Raw genomic sequence first — 13,908 nt, 5'->3', positions numbered from 1 at the left:
GCGGTGGTTCACCGCCGGAAGCCCGCCGATCCCAAAAGGGACGCCGAGGCCTTAGGCCAATGAGCCTGAGGCAACATGGGGATAGCTTCATGCAGGGAAAGCCATAACAGAGGGGTACCTGAATGTTGCGATTCGGATAATCATCATGAATGAGGGTTACACAGAGCCTCGTATATGCGATATAGGGTGGCATAGTGCGATGATGGCCGATCGGATGATGGAATGGTCATATGACCAGATAAATAACTAGTAGGAGCGGTGATCTCCAGCGGGAAATAGCCTGATAGCTCAGGCGGGCAAAGTAGACATAGGCTGTAACATTTTGAGGCCTTCCTTCAGGCGTTACGAATGTGTGTTAGGGCTAGCTATGTTAGTTAATGTCGTAGGAATGAGGCGCGCTTTTAGAAGTCTCTCAAATCTTTTATGCAAAATACCGTAGTTTTCGAACTCAGTTTGACCTCACGCTGTTTGGACTTGATTCCTGGAAAATACATCCTGTGTGCGAGTTCTGATTGGATATTATATTTAGTTTTATAATTTTACGTGTTTAAGTTCTTTAGCTCTTTCAGCCCGACTGCGTAAGGTTAGATCGTTTAGAAATTTTGTCCAAGATGCATGAATCACACCGATGCGGCCTTTCGGATTGCACCTTATGCTAAAACTAACAGTAAGATGACGATTCGAAAAGTGGAGGATTTCTCTTTAAAGAGGGAGGGAGTATATTTACGATAACTGTCACTTATAAACTAGTCTGACATATCCCCGAAAAGAACTTACTTGCCTATTACTTTCAAGCCGTCGTTATTCTCCCTTTGAATCCCATTTTTAATGATGGATGACCAAGACATTCCATTCACAGAGGTGCCGTTTACTTCTTCGCTGGCCGTGAGCCAGAAAGCTATGAGAGAAGCTGGTTGCTTTACGACCTTTCAAGCACGGCTCAATATTGGGGATGAATTTGCAAATGCTGGAAGTAAACGAGCGGTTAATGACTATTCGAGAGCGTTTGATCTTCAGAGACATAATTATGCCCCCTGCCTCGTTTCCCCTGGCGGCCACATGGCCAGCTTGGCGTACCCCGAAGTTCTCCCCGAGCGGATGGAGTTGACCGCCTATACAACGGAGCTAGGATTTGTACATGATGGTAAGAGAGAATATCTTCAAGAAGTATTTGCCCTGTCTAACGATTTAAAGATTACACAGAGCCGGAAAATATCACATCATTGGCTCCTGTGCATGAGCGCCTTGATTACGCCGTGGATCCTTCTAGAACCGGGTCTCCGGATGGTTCAATAAAGTCTCTTCTTATGAAGAAGATCTACTCGGCTGTCATCCTCGAGTGCCTTGATATTGATCTACAATCTGGCCTAGATATGATGAAAAGCTTCTCAGATCAATGGCTAAAGGTTGTTGACGCACATCCGATACCGCAATTTACCACCCTCGACGAATATCTCGAACATCGAATTAAAGATTCAGGCACCCTGTAAGAGACGTTCTATCTTTGACCAGAAAACACTAACTGACTAGTCATAGTGTGGCCTTCTGGCAGATTGCCTTCGGCGCGGGCATCCGCCTAAGCGAGAGCGACTACAACATGATGGAGACTCTCTTCAAAGCAACCGTTAGGCCAACCTTACTGACAAATGACTTTTACAGCTGGAGAAAGGAGAGCGCCCAGCCTCATGCCAGGGTTACAAATGCTGTCTTGTTCTACATGAATACCGGGATGGCGGAACAAGAAGCAGTGGTACAATTGAAGCAGGATATCCTAGAGAAGGAATCCATTTTTTTGAAAATGCGTGAAAGCTTCTGCCAGGCACATCCCGAGCTTCCTCCCATCTGAAACTGATGGTGAATATCCTCTCACCTTTAATCGGTGGCTACCACTACTGGTGCTGCCTATGCCCCCGGTATAATTGTTTACAGGACCCGTCTGCATATGCAAAATCCAACAATACAAGTCTAGAAAGCGGGTGTGATAAAAGTTCAACTTTGACACATTCATCAACGCTACACATAGCTGAGCAACTGCGTTCGAGCGAAACGAACAGCGGAAACCTATCAAGCATTGCAGCACCAAAGCTAGGCCGAAATGCGTTGGAGGGCCCTATCCGCTATATTCAATCGTTGGATTCAAAGAACGTGCGGTTGCAACTGATCGATGCATTCAACCTATGGCTGGGCCTCCCAAATCTAGCGCTGAATACAATCAAGGAGATTGTGAATGATCTTCATAATTCGTCCCTCATCCTCGATGATATCCAGGATGGATCATCGCTCCGTCGCGGAAGTGCAGCCACGCATACTATTTTTGGCGAAGCCCAGTCCATCAATAGTGCTACATACATGTTTGTCCGAGTAGCAAGAAAGGTCCATGCACTTTCCAATCCTGCCCTGTTGACAGTTCTGCTCGAGGAGCTGGAAAGACTTTTCCTAGGTCAAAGCTGGGAGCTAAAGTGGAGGTTCACCGTTCAGTGTCCCACTGAAGAAGAATATTTGGAGATGGTCGACCACAAAACTGGCGCTATGTTCCACATGCTTCTTCGGCTGATGCTCAGTCTTGTGCAGGATGATGGATGCCTGAGTCAAAACACGGAGTTTGCCGTCCTGGCGCAGCTTCTGGGTCGATGGTATCAAGTACGCGACGATTATTTGAACCTCCAGGAAGCAAGTTATACCAAGAGGAAAGGCTTCTGTGAAGACCTCGATGAGGGGAAGTTTTCGTATCCGATTGTCCGATGCTGCACAGATCCAGTACGCAAAGACATCGTGATCGGGCTCTTGCACCGAAGAGACACACCAGAAGTCACGAATCTGTCGGTCGAGAGCAAACTACTGATATTAGAGGTCATGAAAAAGGCCGGAGCAATACATGAGACATGGAGTTTGATCATTCAATTGAAGAATAAAGTTGAGGAGGAAATAGGTCGCCTAGAGGCTGTCTTGGGGGAGGCGAATCCTATACTTCGGGTGTTGATTAAAGTACTGGGGAATATCCCAAATCCTGGCAAGCAGTTGTAATGGGGACGTGCTCTAAAACCCAGCGAAGCATCAGCAAAATTGACATACCGGTCTTCTTTACACTCGGCTTAGCTATTTCTCATCAAATATTGTAAAATTAGCATGTCTTCGGGTAGAATTTCTCTTTTGGTCTATTGTTAGCGGTTTGAGGTGAAGGTTAGTAGTGGGCTTGGCTGGCTAATGGTTGGAGGCAATCAGAATCCACTATAAACCTGGTTGTTGAGTTTAACACGCCACTCAATAAGGCATTGGATACAGTACAGGTTGGCGGGTTCTCATCACAGGCTTTTCCCTCTTCCCACACGTACAGCGGAGAGATCAATTGCAAGCTAGGGGCATGATAGCAATTCAGACCCATTGATATACTATTGGTCCACCAGTATGACCCACTTACCAGATTACAGTATGGTATTGAGATTGATACTGGAATAATGATATTACGGGGCTATTCCTAACCCAGACTGGTGTATCTTGGCGGTGGGGCTAGAGAATCTCTCGAAGTATGTAGGAGGGTGCACTAGTTTCGAGACGCCTGAATCCCCTAGGGGATAGTACTATGTATCGCACAGACAGTAATGTTAGGGTCGCAAGACTAACACTTAGCTCCCGTAGGGGGGTAGAGTTTATCTCTAAATTCCTCTTTTCATACCATTCGAATGATTCTTCTCCTGGTAACCTGGCGAGCTTCACATTTACCTCTTCATACTAGTACTAACCTACATACTAGGCAAAGTAAATTGGATCAATTAGCATCATCATAACGCTTAGCCTACTATACAGAACTCCCTTGATGACTATTCCAACATCTTTCGAACCCCTTCCTTTACTGTACTCTTTGACTATTGGACAGGCGCATGTATTGGCCTTGGTCCAATAAACACGAATTCTCTCGCCTGAATTTCGGACGACCTAATATCAATATAGATTTCCTCAGCCAAGTATTGTTATATTCAGTCCATAAAGCCCTGGAGCCCAGCCCAGCCCCTTGTAACTCAGCCAAGTCTGGCTGCGCACAGGCCTACGCGTCCTGCTGTGTCAGCCGCCAGGAAACCAGGAAAACGTGGGCCTGCCGTCGATCGGGACCTTTAGTGCCCTCCCGTGCCCTCCCTCGCTGTCCGCTGTCCGCTGCCCGCTGCCCGCTGCCAGCTGCAGGCGACCTGTCTTTCTCTACGATGCTCTCAACACTCGCATCGGGCGATTGACAGCTTTCCACTTGTGACCCCAGGATGGCCCCCCGCCGCCGCTTCAGCCGCCGGTTCGCTGCGCTGGCTTCCATCCTCGCCCTCCTGTTCCTGTACCACATCTTCACCCTCCACTCCGATTTCCAACTCCGACATCAAACCATCCCGAGCAGCGCTGGTCGCGCCGACCCCGAGAATACCAGCGAGCCCGCCCCAGTGTGTCCCCCGCTCCCCGGGATCCAAGATGTCCTGGTTGTGATGAAGACGGGCGTGACCGAAGCCAAGGAGAAGGTCCCGGTTCATTTCCAGAGCACGTTGCGCTGTATCCCGGACTATGTCATCTACTCCGATTTCGAGGAGGAGATCGACGGGGTTAAGATCCATGATGTGCTCCGCAGTATGGACTCTGAGGTGATCGAGCAAATCCCCGACTTTGACATCTACAGTCGCCTTAAGAAGCTCGGGCGCAAGGGTCTGGAGCAGGATGACTTTGCGGACGAGGCGAATTCCGCCATTGGCAAGCCAAACAACCCTGGCTGGAAACTGGATAAATGGAAGTTCTTGCCCATGGTGCAAGAGGCATTGCGCCACAAGCCCAACGCCAAGTGGTTCGTCTTCATGGAGGCCGACACTTACGTATCCTGGCCGACTCTCCTGGCCTGGCTCAAACACTTCGACGCCAAGAAGCCGTGGTATCTGGGCACGGAGACCCAAATCGCAGACGTCATCTTCGCGCACGGCGGTTCGGGCTTTATCCTCTCCAACCCAGCCCTGCAACTCGCCTCGGCCGAATACGCCGCTCGTCGCACCGAGCTTCACCATTATACGAATGAACACTGGGCAGGTGACTGTGTCTTGGGCAAGGTCTTGGCTGACGCCGGCGTCGACCTACACTTCTCCTGGCCGATCCTACAAAACTCCAACATGGGCGAGCTAGACCAATTTACGACAGAATTGTACCGACAGCCATGGTGCTTTATTGCCGTGGCATTCCACCACCTGAGCGCACGCCATATCGAAGACCTCTGGAAATTCGAGCAAAAGCGCTGGCGCGATGTGAGTTACCCCCTCTCCTGTCTGCCTTCGGGCCTCCTCATGGACTAGTCGAATACGATCCCCATTACTGACGCCCCTCGCCCCCAAACAGAAAAATAAGCGCATCCTCCTCCACAGCGACGTCTTCCGTGAATACCTCTACCCCGAAATCGCGTCACAGCCCTCAAGGACGGATTGGGACAACGCGGCTGCCGAGGACCAGCCTAACGCGTCGTCTGTCGACGACTGCCGCGATATCTGCGAATCACAAAAAGAATGTGTACAATTCTCCTTCCGCGATGATACCTGCTTCACAAGCTCGAATCCACGGCTGGGTTCGGCGAGTGCTAATGCCTCGTCGGGTTGGCTGGTGGATCGTATCCGCAAGAAGATGGATAAGAGTGGAATATGCAAGGCGCCCGAGTTTGGGGAGGGATAGAGTTAAAAACACCGAATGTGTTGTGTGCTCCTTTTGCTGTAGGTCTGGTTTATTTATTCTTGCTGGTTTTAGACTACGGCCTTGTTATGAAGCTCTTTTACTATTTTGGTGCATTTGCAATGGGTTGGTCTTGGCAGGGGCGTCTGTCTGTCTGTCTGCATGGCATCAGCATCGGGGTTTCTCCTTTCTCCTGGTTTTATCACGTTTACTTGGTGTCTCTTGCTTACTGCCTGAAATGTTCGACACTGTGTTCAAGTGAACGTCACTGGCCTTGTTTCTCAATTGATTTTTCTGTACGATTCTGGCGTCCGGGCGTGGGGGCGTTGAGAACCGCACAGATCAAATGCTACGCGAAAGCTTCCTACCGAGTCCTACAGATCAAAATAATTCACATCAAAAGATTATCACGTCTCTTGAAGAGCAAAACAAAAAAAAAAGTATAAACTAGTTACACACTAAGAATATAGTACACAGGAAGAATACGTTGCGCCACAAAGTCTATACAAAATGCATCGACCTCAGCTTCTCACAACGCCGGGCTGTTTGGATCCTCCAGACACTGATCGACTCGCATAATGTTGAGCCCAAGACTTTTCACATGCCGAATGAAATGCCGAAGGTATCCAACCGTTATCGGATTCAGGTAGTGCATCACCGCAAGGTTACCCCCTCTAGCGACATCGCGGTAGAATGCGTCGAGCTGTCGTTCTGGCGTGGTGGAATTCTCCCAGAGCCAGTCCTCGACATCGACACTCCAGTTCACGACGTATGGGTCGTCGATGTACTGAGCCAGCTGCTGACGCAGGCGTACTCCGACGGTACCGAAGGGTGGGCGGAAGTATCTCGCTGTCAAAGATATGTTAGTGTGTTTCTCAGCGTAGGAACTGAAGGGGTATGAGTACAGTGAATGTCAAGTTGATCCTGCAAGGTTCGTATGGACTGGATGATCTCTTCATCAATTTCGCGCAAGGTCGGCAGTGCTTCCATCCTTGAAAACTGTCAGTCATGGATCCTTGAGTGATTAGACCACAGTCTGACAGGACTCACTTAGGATGAGTGTTCGAATGCAGAGCAACCTGGTGACCCTTCCTCAGCATCTCCCGATAAAACCTGGTAAAATTGGTCGTTCTATCTCTGAGTCCGGTAGCAACAGCAAAAAACGTCACCCGCACATTCTCCTCATCCAGAATTCGCATGACCTCCTGCGCATATTCAGGTTGACCATCGTCAATACCAAAGGCGAATGAATTGGGTCGACTGCACCGCAGGATCAATTGTCCTGTTGGAAGCTTCTTCGGAACGTGGAAGTAATTATTCCACGAGGATGGGCCAGGAACATCCGGCACGATCTCGACCCGATAAAGAGTAAGGGGCTCATCAGTGTAGAATCCAGTGAAAGAGACAGAGACAAGCCGCTCGTGGTTGACGCGGAAATGGGACAACGGAATGAACAGCTCGCTCCTCTTCGACCATGCAGGACGCTGGCGGCCACCATTCCTAGTGTCATTCTTGAGTCGATGCTTGAGAGGCCGTCTTTGCTTCCCCAGCTTCCAATCATCATCCCAGTCGTTACTTCCATCATCCGGGTCCCACGACCGAGTTCTCATAACGTATCGCGAGGCCTGAACGCTGTCCGGCACACCAGGAAAAGGCGCTCGAGCCGGATTGCACTCCGCATTGTGTTCATTCAACGACACCGTAAAGTCCTCGTTGCCCTCGAACACCACATGCAGATACTGGTCCCTCCAGGGAGACAAGCTGAAGCACGTATGTGAGTTGAACTGCGTGTGGAAATTCTGGTCCGGGTCTGTAGGAAACAAGCGCATGGACCCAGGCTCGTGCTGGAAAGTCAAGTTCTCGCCGGTGCCATGCCAGAACCCAAGATCATTGTGTAGAGGAGTTTGAAAGGTGTCGATAACGAGCGAGGCTGCTAATCTTGAAGTATCTGGACGTTGACTCTTCTGTTGTCGAGTTTCAAACCAGTGTTGCTGCTCGTAGGGACGCTGCTCGAAGGGCCCAATGACTAGACTTGTCGCCGTCGGGAGAATTGAGGTCAAGGCCAATGCTGGCGTGATCAAAGGGAGGGAGTATCGCATGGTGTACCTGCATCAAAGAGTGAATAATGGGTCGGTATGCAGAAATGATTAGAGAATGTGATGTTGCCTGTGAATTTGAAATGGCCGTACTTAGGTCGGGTTGGGTTATGGGAGTGGAGTCCGACTTGGAAAGTGCGATGCAGTGAGTGCTTCTTTTCCACACTGCTGCTGTTCTTTACAGACTTCCTACGTTTTACAAATTGAACGAACTGGCGAATTAAAAAGCATTCAGCATTTTCGATCCAAAAATCAACCACCATTCGTAGAGAAGACAGCGAACATCCAATAGCTTTTTCTTGACCCACCTCACAGCATGCCCATAGGACCTCGAGATCTTCGCAAAGAAATTGCAAAAACAAGAAGCCCAGGAAGCAGACACCATGAGTTCCAGGTCGGATAGAAATTGCCGTCAAGACATTCCGTCAGTCCTTGAATGATGGGAGACGCTGGAGTTGATTTGAAGCAAAGAACTGTCAAAGGGTTACCAAGTCATTTTCATCGCACAGGAAATCTCTCATCGCCCCATGCGACACTGTGGACAGTCGTCAACAGTCGAAAGGGGCTGAAAAGTGGTCAGCGTTGAGACCTTCTCCTCACCACAGAACATCGTCCTTGTTTATGTTCTGGCGAGCGGGGGCAGGCATTCTCCCCTTCGTGTGCTTCGCAGCTGGCTGCTCATCAACAGGCTCCTCATGAGTCGACTCGGCAGCCTCAGCATCCTGGCCCCATGCAGAATCTCCGTCTTCTCCCTTGTCATCTCCCTCGTTCTCCTCCTCGGCGTCGTCGCTACCGGCCGCCCAGGCACCAGTTTCGCCTCGTCCCTTCTCAGCCTCACTATCGGTGGAGTCATCCCCAAAGGTTAAATTCGCATCAGATGGTTTGTAGGGTTCCAGAAAGGGTGGGATCTCCTGATCATTCTCCATAAGCAGTTTAACGAGGTCTGCGGCCAAGTCTTCATCATTGTCGTTGTAGAACGAGGTTGCCAGTCCCACGTTACCAATACGAGCAGTTCGACCTAAGATCAGTGCAAATTCATCAGCTGGAAGCTTCATCAAGAAACAAAATAATTGTCAACCAAGAACTATCAAACCCACCGATACGGTGCATATACTCGGTGATGCCACCCTGAGAAGCACGGGGAAGGTCGTAGTTGATCACATGCATGACGTTAACGATGTCCAGGCCACGAGCGGACACCCCAGTGGTCACCATTATTGGGCATTTGGCAGTGCGGAACGAACGGCTAGAAATATTAGTTCGTGATCGACACAAGTCATAATAGAAGTGAGGAGGGGGGCGGCCTTACATTGCATCCTCTCGCTCCGGCTGAGTGCGATCTCCATGCAGGGAAGTCGTGGGAAGCCCGTGGTTATACAGGTAGTCGTCGACATAGTCCACTTCCAACTTGCTGTTTACGAAGATCAGGGTGCGGGTGGGTGCCAAGCTCAGGACAAGATCGTACAGAGCCTGTTTCTTATCGGACTTGTGAATCCAGTGAATCTAGGTGGTAAGCAAAACGTCAGTAATTTGAATCAAGCATCAAGCAATAGAGTCATTTCAATTACGTTTTGCCGGATATGCTTTACAACACTCCCTGGGCGAGAGATTCGGATTCGAACGTGATCCTTGCTCAGATAATTCTCTGCCAGCTTTCGGCACTCTTTATTGAAAGAAGCCGAAAACATGAGATAACGATGATCAGCATCTTCGTTCTGGTCTGGAGGATATGAATCAGTATCATAAACAATATATTTTTGCTATTGGGAATTGGGCCCAAGCCACCGCGTACCTCCACCAGACATCAAGTATTTGAAATCCATCTCCCAGTCAGCTTGCAGGAGCTCGTCGGCCTCATCAATCACCGTGTATCTTGAGAATGGTTAGTCTGAATAAGAAATGTTAGAATATTAAAGATGTACACGTACCGAACACGTTTGGTCGTCAAGGTGTTGGGCTGACGCATGAAATCAAGGATACGTCCGGGAGTACCGACGAGGATATCACAACCTTTTTGAAGCTCCTCGCGCTGGGATTTATGCGGAGCACCACCGTAGGCCACACAGGGACGAAGCATAGATCGATAGCAAAGTCTGCGTGCCTCATCAAAGATTTGGTTGGCAAGTTCTCGAGTAGGACAAACGATCAAGACCAGGGGCTCTGCAAGGACTCCATGCCGCTTCGAATCCCAGTCCTCCGTAATGATGGGTCGAGGTGCTGCCAATTTCTTGGCCTTTCCCATGAGCTTGGAGAGGATGGGGATCAAGAAGGCACCAGTTTTTCCGGAACCTAAGTATGTGAGTAAATCGAGATCTGCACAGTCTCCAATGAGAATTGCTTACCAGTTTGAGCGATTCCAATCACGTCCCGGCCCTCCCGAATTGCAGGGATCGTGTAGCATTGAATGGCAGTAGGCCATTCGTAATTGCAAAGTTGGAGATTTTCGATCATAGCCGGGTGGATTCCAGCTTCTTCGAACTAGGAATGGTCAGTAGTCAGCTGGGAATGGAGGATTTGTTAGGGCTTACGGTGGTGATGGGCTCGAGAGTTAATTCACTCTCGACATTGACCGAGTACGGGGCCTGCTCGCCAGCTTGCTGCAGCCTGGTTTGGGTACAAAATTAGTCACCATGTCAAAGGAATATAGTTAATGAAACCTGCAAGACCCACTCATTGAAACGTTCGCCTGCTCTAGGAACGAACTCGGCGTTGAACAGTTGCCTTTCCAGCTCCACGTTGCGAGGGCCTACTTCACCGTATTCTTCCTTCCATTCGTACCGAGGCGCGATTCCAGCCCAGTCAGTGAAGTCCTTGATAGCGAAGCGGTCATAAGTAAATGGAACGGGTTCCGACCAGCCAGCCTCCTGGGGGTTCAAAAACGCTGGCTTCTTGTCCTGGGCAGGAAACTGGGCGTCATCGTCGTCGGCGACGATCTCATCAGGGTTGTTGGTGACATCCTGGAGGGCATCATGGATCTCGTCGTAAGAGTCCATGATGATTGAATGCAAGACGAGGATGATGCTCAGAATCGATGATTCGATGGATTCTCGAAGATGGTAGACGATTGGAGGTGAAGAGGAGAAGGGAAAGAAAAGCGATCTGGAGGGGAGAAGAGGAGAAAGGTAAACAAAGAGGCCTGGTGCAGTCGTGCCTTCCTTTGCGGGCTGCATTTTTGGCAGTTTCCTCTGGCGGAGTTTGGTTGATCCCAAAGACAAGTACTGGGAAATGTCGCTAAAGGGGCTTTCCAGCATTTGGGTGTTTGCTGGGGGTTCGTGGAAGAGGCATCGAGTGAAAGCTCCCAGGCAGTCCGGGGCAAAGGTCCACCGTCAATTGTAGGTATCTAGTATGGAAAATCAAATAATACCTACCTACTCGGACAACTTGAGCAAGAATCCTCAGCATAGTGTCTTTATTGGAACTGCCTATTTGCCATGAGGCAGTTAGTTGAACTGGATTCAAGCCGGTATGCCTATCATCTAGTTGTGAGGTGCCTGGTAGCTATATCTACCAGACAAAATATGACCACGGCTCACATATAATCCAAGATTGGCCGAGTACTCCCGTACATGATTTTGTTGAACAGATAAACTTATTAAAAAGATTCCAATGGCCCTTATTTGGAAATTTGAATGTATTGATGTCGAGGTAGTGGGTGCCTCCTACGGAGGATGCAGTGTCCACTTGAGATATATATCTCTTCCATTCCACCGACACTAGCCGAACGAGGGTCTAATTGAGCACGGTTAAGGTGGAAATTGTGAGAATTGGAAAGCTACTATTACTGTATCTACCGACGTCCACCTGATTCCTCAATTGATGCAAATGTCCCCAGTTCGGGCCTGGTTAGGTCCTCGGCTTTTAACGGACAATCGGTCGGGAAGATTCCCATCCTCATTGAACCTCGGAAGCAATGATCCTCGGCCCTTTCCACGCCAACCCACTGTAAGTCTTGTAAAAAAAATAAGTTACAGTAGTACTGTAGTACCCCCGTCTATACTCCGGAAATCGGTTTAAATGCAACGCGGTCCACTGGGAGCATGGAAAAGCGACGAGTGGAACCCCGTTCCAGTGTGTTCCAACTTCCCAGTGCGGGTAGAAGGAAATATACGCCGTAACCGTGGGCACGGGATCAACCACCGAGAGAGCTTCAAGTGCTTCACCTCCTGCACCCTCCCACTACTGCCCCTGCCGCTGCCCTCCGCAATCGCCATGGCTCCCTCAGATACCACGACGGATGTCCGTCGCAAGGGTCCACGGATCGAGGAGGCCATTTCCAATCCCGGCGCCGTTAAGATCAACGTCAAGGGCGCTTTTATCGTCGACGACGAGCCTCGGTCGCGCAGCCCCGTCGAGGCCGAGGGCGTTCACTACGAGACCAAGGATATTCGTCTGCCACATCACACTGGGGTCGTGAGCCATGTCGCCGTCGATGTGAGTTGTCTTCATTCCTGGAGTGCTTTTCTTTTCTTTTTTTTTTTTGCTCGTCGCTGCTTATTGCCCCGCACCCGCGACCGTCCCCCGCAATCCCGCCGACGGGGAGGCAACTGAGCACGAGCAGTCCCCTGAATAACATGAGACTGACTGCGAAATGGATGAGATTTTAGATCGGAGGTTCATTGGCGAAACTCGTCTACTTTACACGCGAACTGGACGCTGCTGACAATGGCGGTCGCCTCAATTTCATCAACTTTGAAACCCACCGGATCGACATCTGCATCAACTTTATCCGGCAACTCAAGGAGGAACACGAAAAGCGCAATGGCTCCGTACCTGATGACTTGTGCGTCGTAGCTACTGGAGGCGGTGCATTCAAGTTCTACGATAAGCTGAAGGAGGCGCTGGACGTCAATATTCTGCGAGAGGAGGAGATGGAATGCCTGATCATCGGTAGGTGGCTCGGACGACCGGAAATGGACAAAAATTCGAGGGAATTCACACTAATCGCATTTTCTCTTCCTGCAACCAGGTCTCGATTTCTTTATCACAGAAATTCCCAACGAGGTATTCACTTACAGCGATGCCGATTCCGAACCGATGCAATTTGCCGAGGCCCGACCGGACGTTTACCCCTACCTCCTGGTCAATATAGGGTCCGGTGTGTCCATGATCAAGGTCTCCGGCCCCAGACAGTTTGAACGTGTAGGGGGAACCCATCTTGGAGGAGGTACATTCTGGGGGATCATGTCCCTGCTCACCGGCGCCCGCACCTTTGACGACATGCTGGCCATGGCGGACCGTGGGGACAATGCCGGGGTGGATATGTTGGTGGGGGATATATACGGCATGGATTACACCAAGATTGGACTCAAAAGCACGGCCATCGCGAGTACCTTTGGCAAGGTATTCCGGCTGAAGAATGCTGCTGAGCGCGGTGCCGAGGACGGCGAGGGTTTAATCCACGATGAGGAATTCGAGCGCAGCAACGGAGGCGTCAACTTCCGACATGAAGATATGAGTCGGAGTCTTCTATATGCTATCAGGTATGTCTTGGTTATTCGTGTCTTGCAAAAATATCTACTCATCTCCCAATCAGCAACAATATCGGCCAAATTGCCTACCTGCAGTCAGAAAAGCATCAAGTCAAACATATTTACTTTGGAGGATCGTTCATACGGGGCCACCGTCAGACTATGAACACTCTCTCCTACGCCATTCGCTTCTGGTCAAAGGGCGAGAAACAGGCCTACTTCCTGCGCCACGAGGGCTACCTGGGTGCTGTCGGTGCTTTCATCCGACGTCAGCCGCAGAACTGGGGGCGCAGGAACAGCATTGACGAGGTGGTGGCACCGCAGGCGGTCCGAAATATCGTCAAGAATTCTGTGAATGCTGAACAGAATGGTTCTCCCACGTCGTCATAAGAAATGGTCAGAGTACCATCTTCTCAATCATCACCTCCAAATCTGGAGGAACAACCGATACCCCGTGGAATGTACACTTCACTTGACTAGTCGAGCTTGCTGCAACCACTGCCTGAAGCCTAATCTGGGACTGTTCTACACCTTCCTATGGCAATTTGGCTTGGCAGTATAAGCTTCGACTAGCTCTGCTCTTCCATCCACGATAATCACATGTCCCTTCTGCTCCAGTTTACAGAAGGACACACCGCATATTGAACCACAGGAAAAAAGTCTTCCTC

At 49.9% G+C, this 13,908-nt stretch overlaps 5 protein-coding genes across 5 annotated transcripts; 3 read left to right on the top strand and 2 right to left on the bottom strand.

Annotated features, from left to right (window-relative positions):
* Positions 1 to 1,851: 1,851 nt before the first annotated feature.
* Positions 1,852 to 3,024, top strand: N7458_001462 (FPP/GGPP synthase family protein; the record flags this gene model as incomplete). Its single annotated transcript, XM_056904845.1, has 1 exon — positions 1,852 to 3,024. One exon carries the CDS (start codon positions 1,852 to 1,854, stop codon positions 3,022 to 3,024), a length of 1,173 nt encoding a protein of 390 aa, XP_056768952.1.
* Positions 3,025 to 4,250: 1,226 nt separating this feature from the next.
* N7458_001461 (glycosyltransferase family 31 protein) lies at positions 4,251 to 5,679 on the top strand (the record flags this gene model as incomplete). The annotated part of the gene is made up of 2 exons (XM_056904844.1): positions 4,251 to 5,261; positions 5,353 to 5,679. The coding sequence occupies 2 exons, from the start codon at positions 4,251 to 4,253 to the stop codon at positions 5,677 to 5,679; spliced, it is 1,338 nt and encodes a 445-aa protein (XP_056768951.1).
* A 526-nt stretch (positions 5,680 to 6,205) lies between these two features.
* On the bottom strand, positions 6,206 to 7,775 carry N7458_001460 (polysaccharide deacetylase family protein; the record flags this gene model as incomplete). The annotated part of the gene is made up of 3 exons (XM_056904843.1): positions 6,206 to 6,525; positions 6,582 to 6,667; positions 6,727 to 7,775. 3 exons carry the CDS (start codon positions 7,773 to 7,775, stop codon positions 6,206 to 6,208), a joined length of 1,455 nt encoding a protein of 484 aa, XP_056768950.1.
* Positions 7,776 to 8,368: 593 nt separating this feature from the next.
* Positions 8,369 to 10,765, bottom strand: N7458_001459 (DEAD/DEAH box helicase; the record flags this gene model as incomplete). The annotated part of the gene is made up of 9 exons (XM_056904842.1): positions 8,369 to 8,790; positions 8,870 to 9,018; positions 9,082 to 9,275; positions 9,341 to 9,492; positions 9,565 to 9,644; positions 9,701 to 10,061; positions 10,115 to 10,250; positions 10,301 to 10,376; positions 10,443 to 10,765. The coding sequence occupies 9 exons, from the start codon at positions 10,763 to 10,765 to the stop codon at positions 8,369 to 8,371; spliced, it is 1,893 nt and encodes a 630-aa protein (XP_056768949.1).
* A 1,216-nt stretch (positions 10,766 to 11,981) lies between these two features.
* N7458_001458 (pantothenate kinase) lies at positions 11,982 to 13,630 on the top strand (the record flags this gene model as incomplete). The annotated part of the gene is made up of 4 exons (XM_056904841.1): positions 11,982 to 12,203; positions 12,377 to 12,659; positions 12,739 to 13,252; positions 13,306 to 13,630. The coding sequence occupies 4 exons, from the start codon at positions 11,982 to 11,984 to the stop codon at positions 13,628 to 13,630; spliced, it is 1,344 nt and encodes a 447-aa protein (XP_056768948.1).
* Between the last annotated feature and the right edge of the window lie 278 nt (positions 13,631 to 13,908).

The sequence above is a fragment of the Penicillium daleae genome (genome assembly GCF_028827525.1).
Source record: "Penicillium daleae strain IBT 16125 chromosome Unknown utg000002l_segment0_segment0, whole genome shotgun sequence".
NCBI lineage: Eukaryota > Fungi > Ascomycota > Eurotiomycetes > Eurotiales > Aspergillaceae > Penicillium > Penicillium daleae.
Note: the sequence above shows the minus strand (reverse complement) of the source record. Positions and strands in the feature narration are given on the sequence as shown.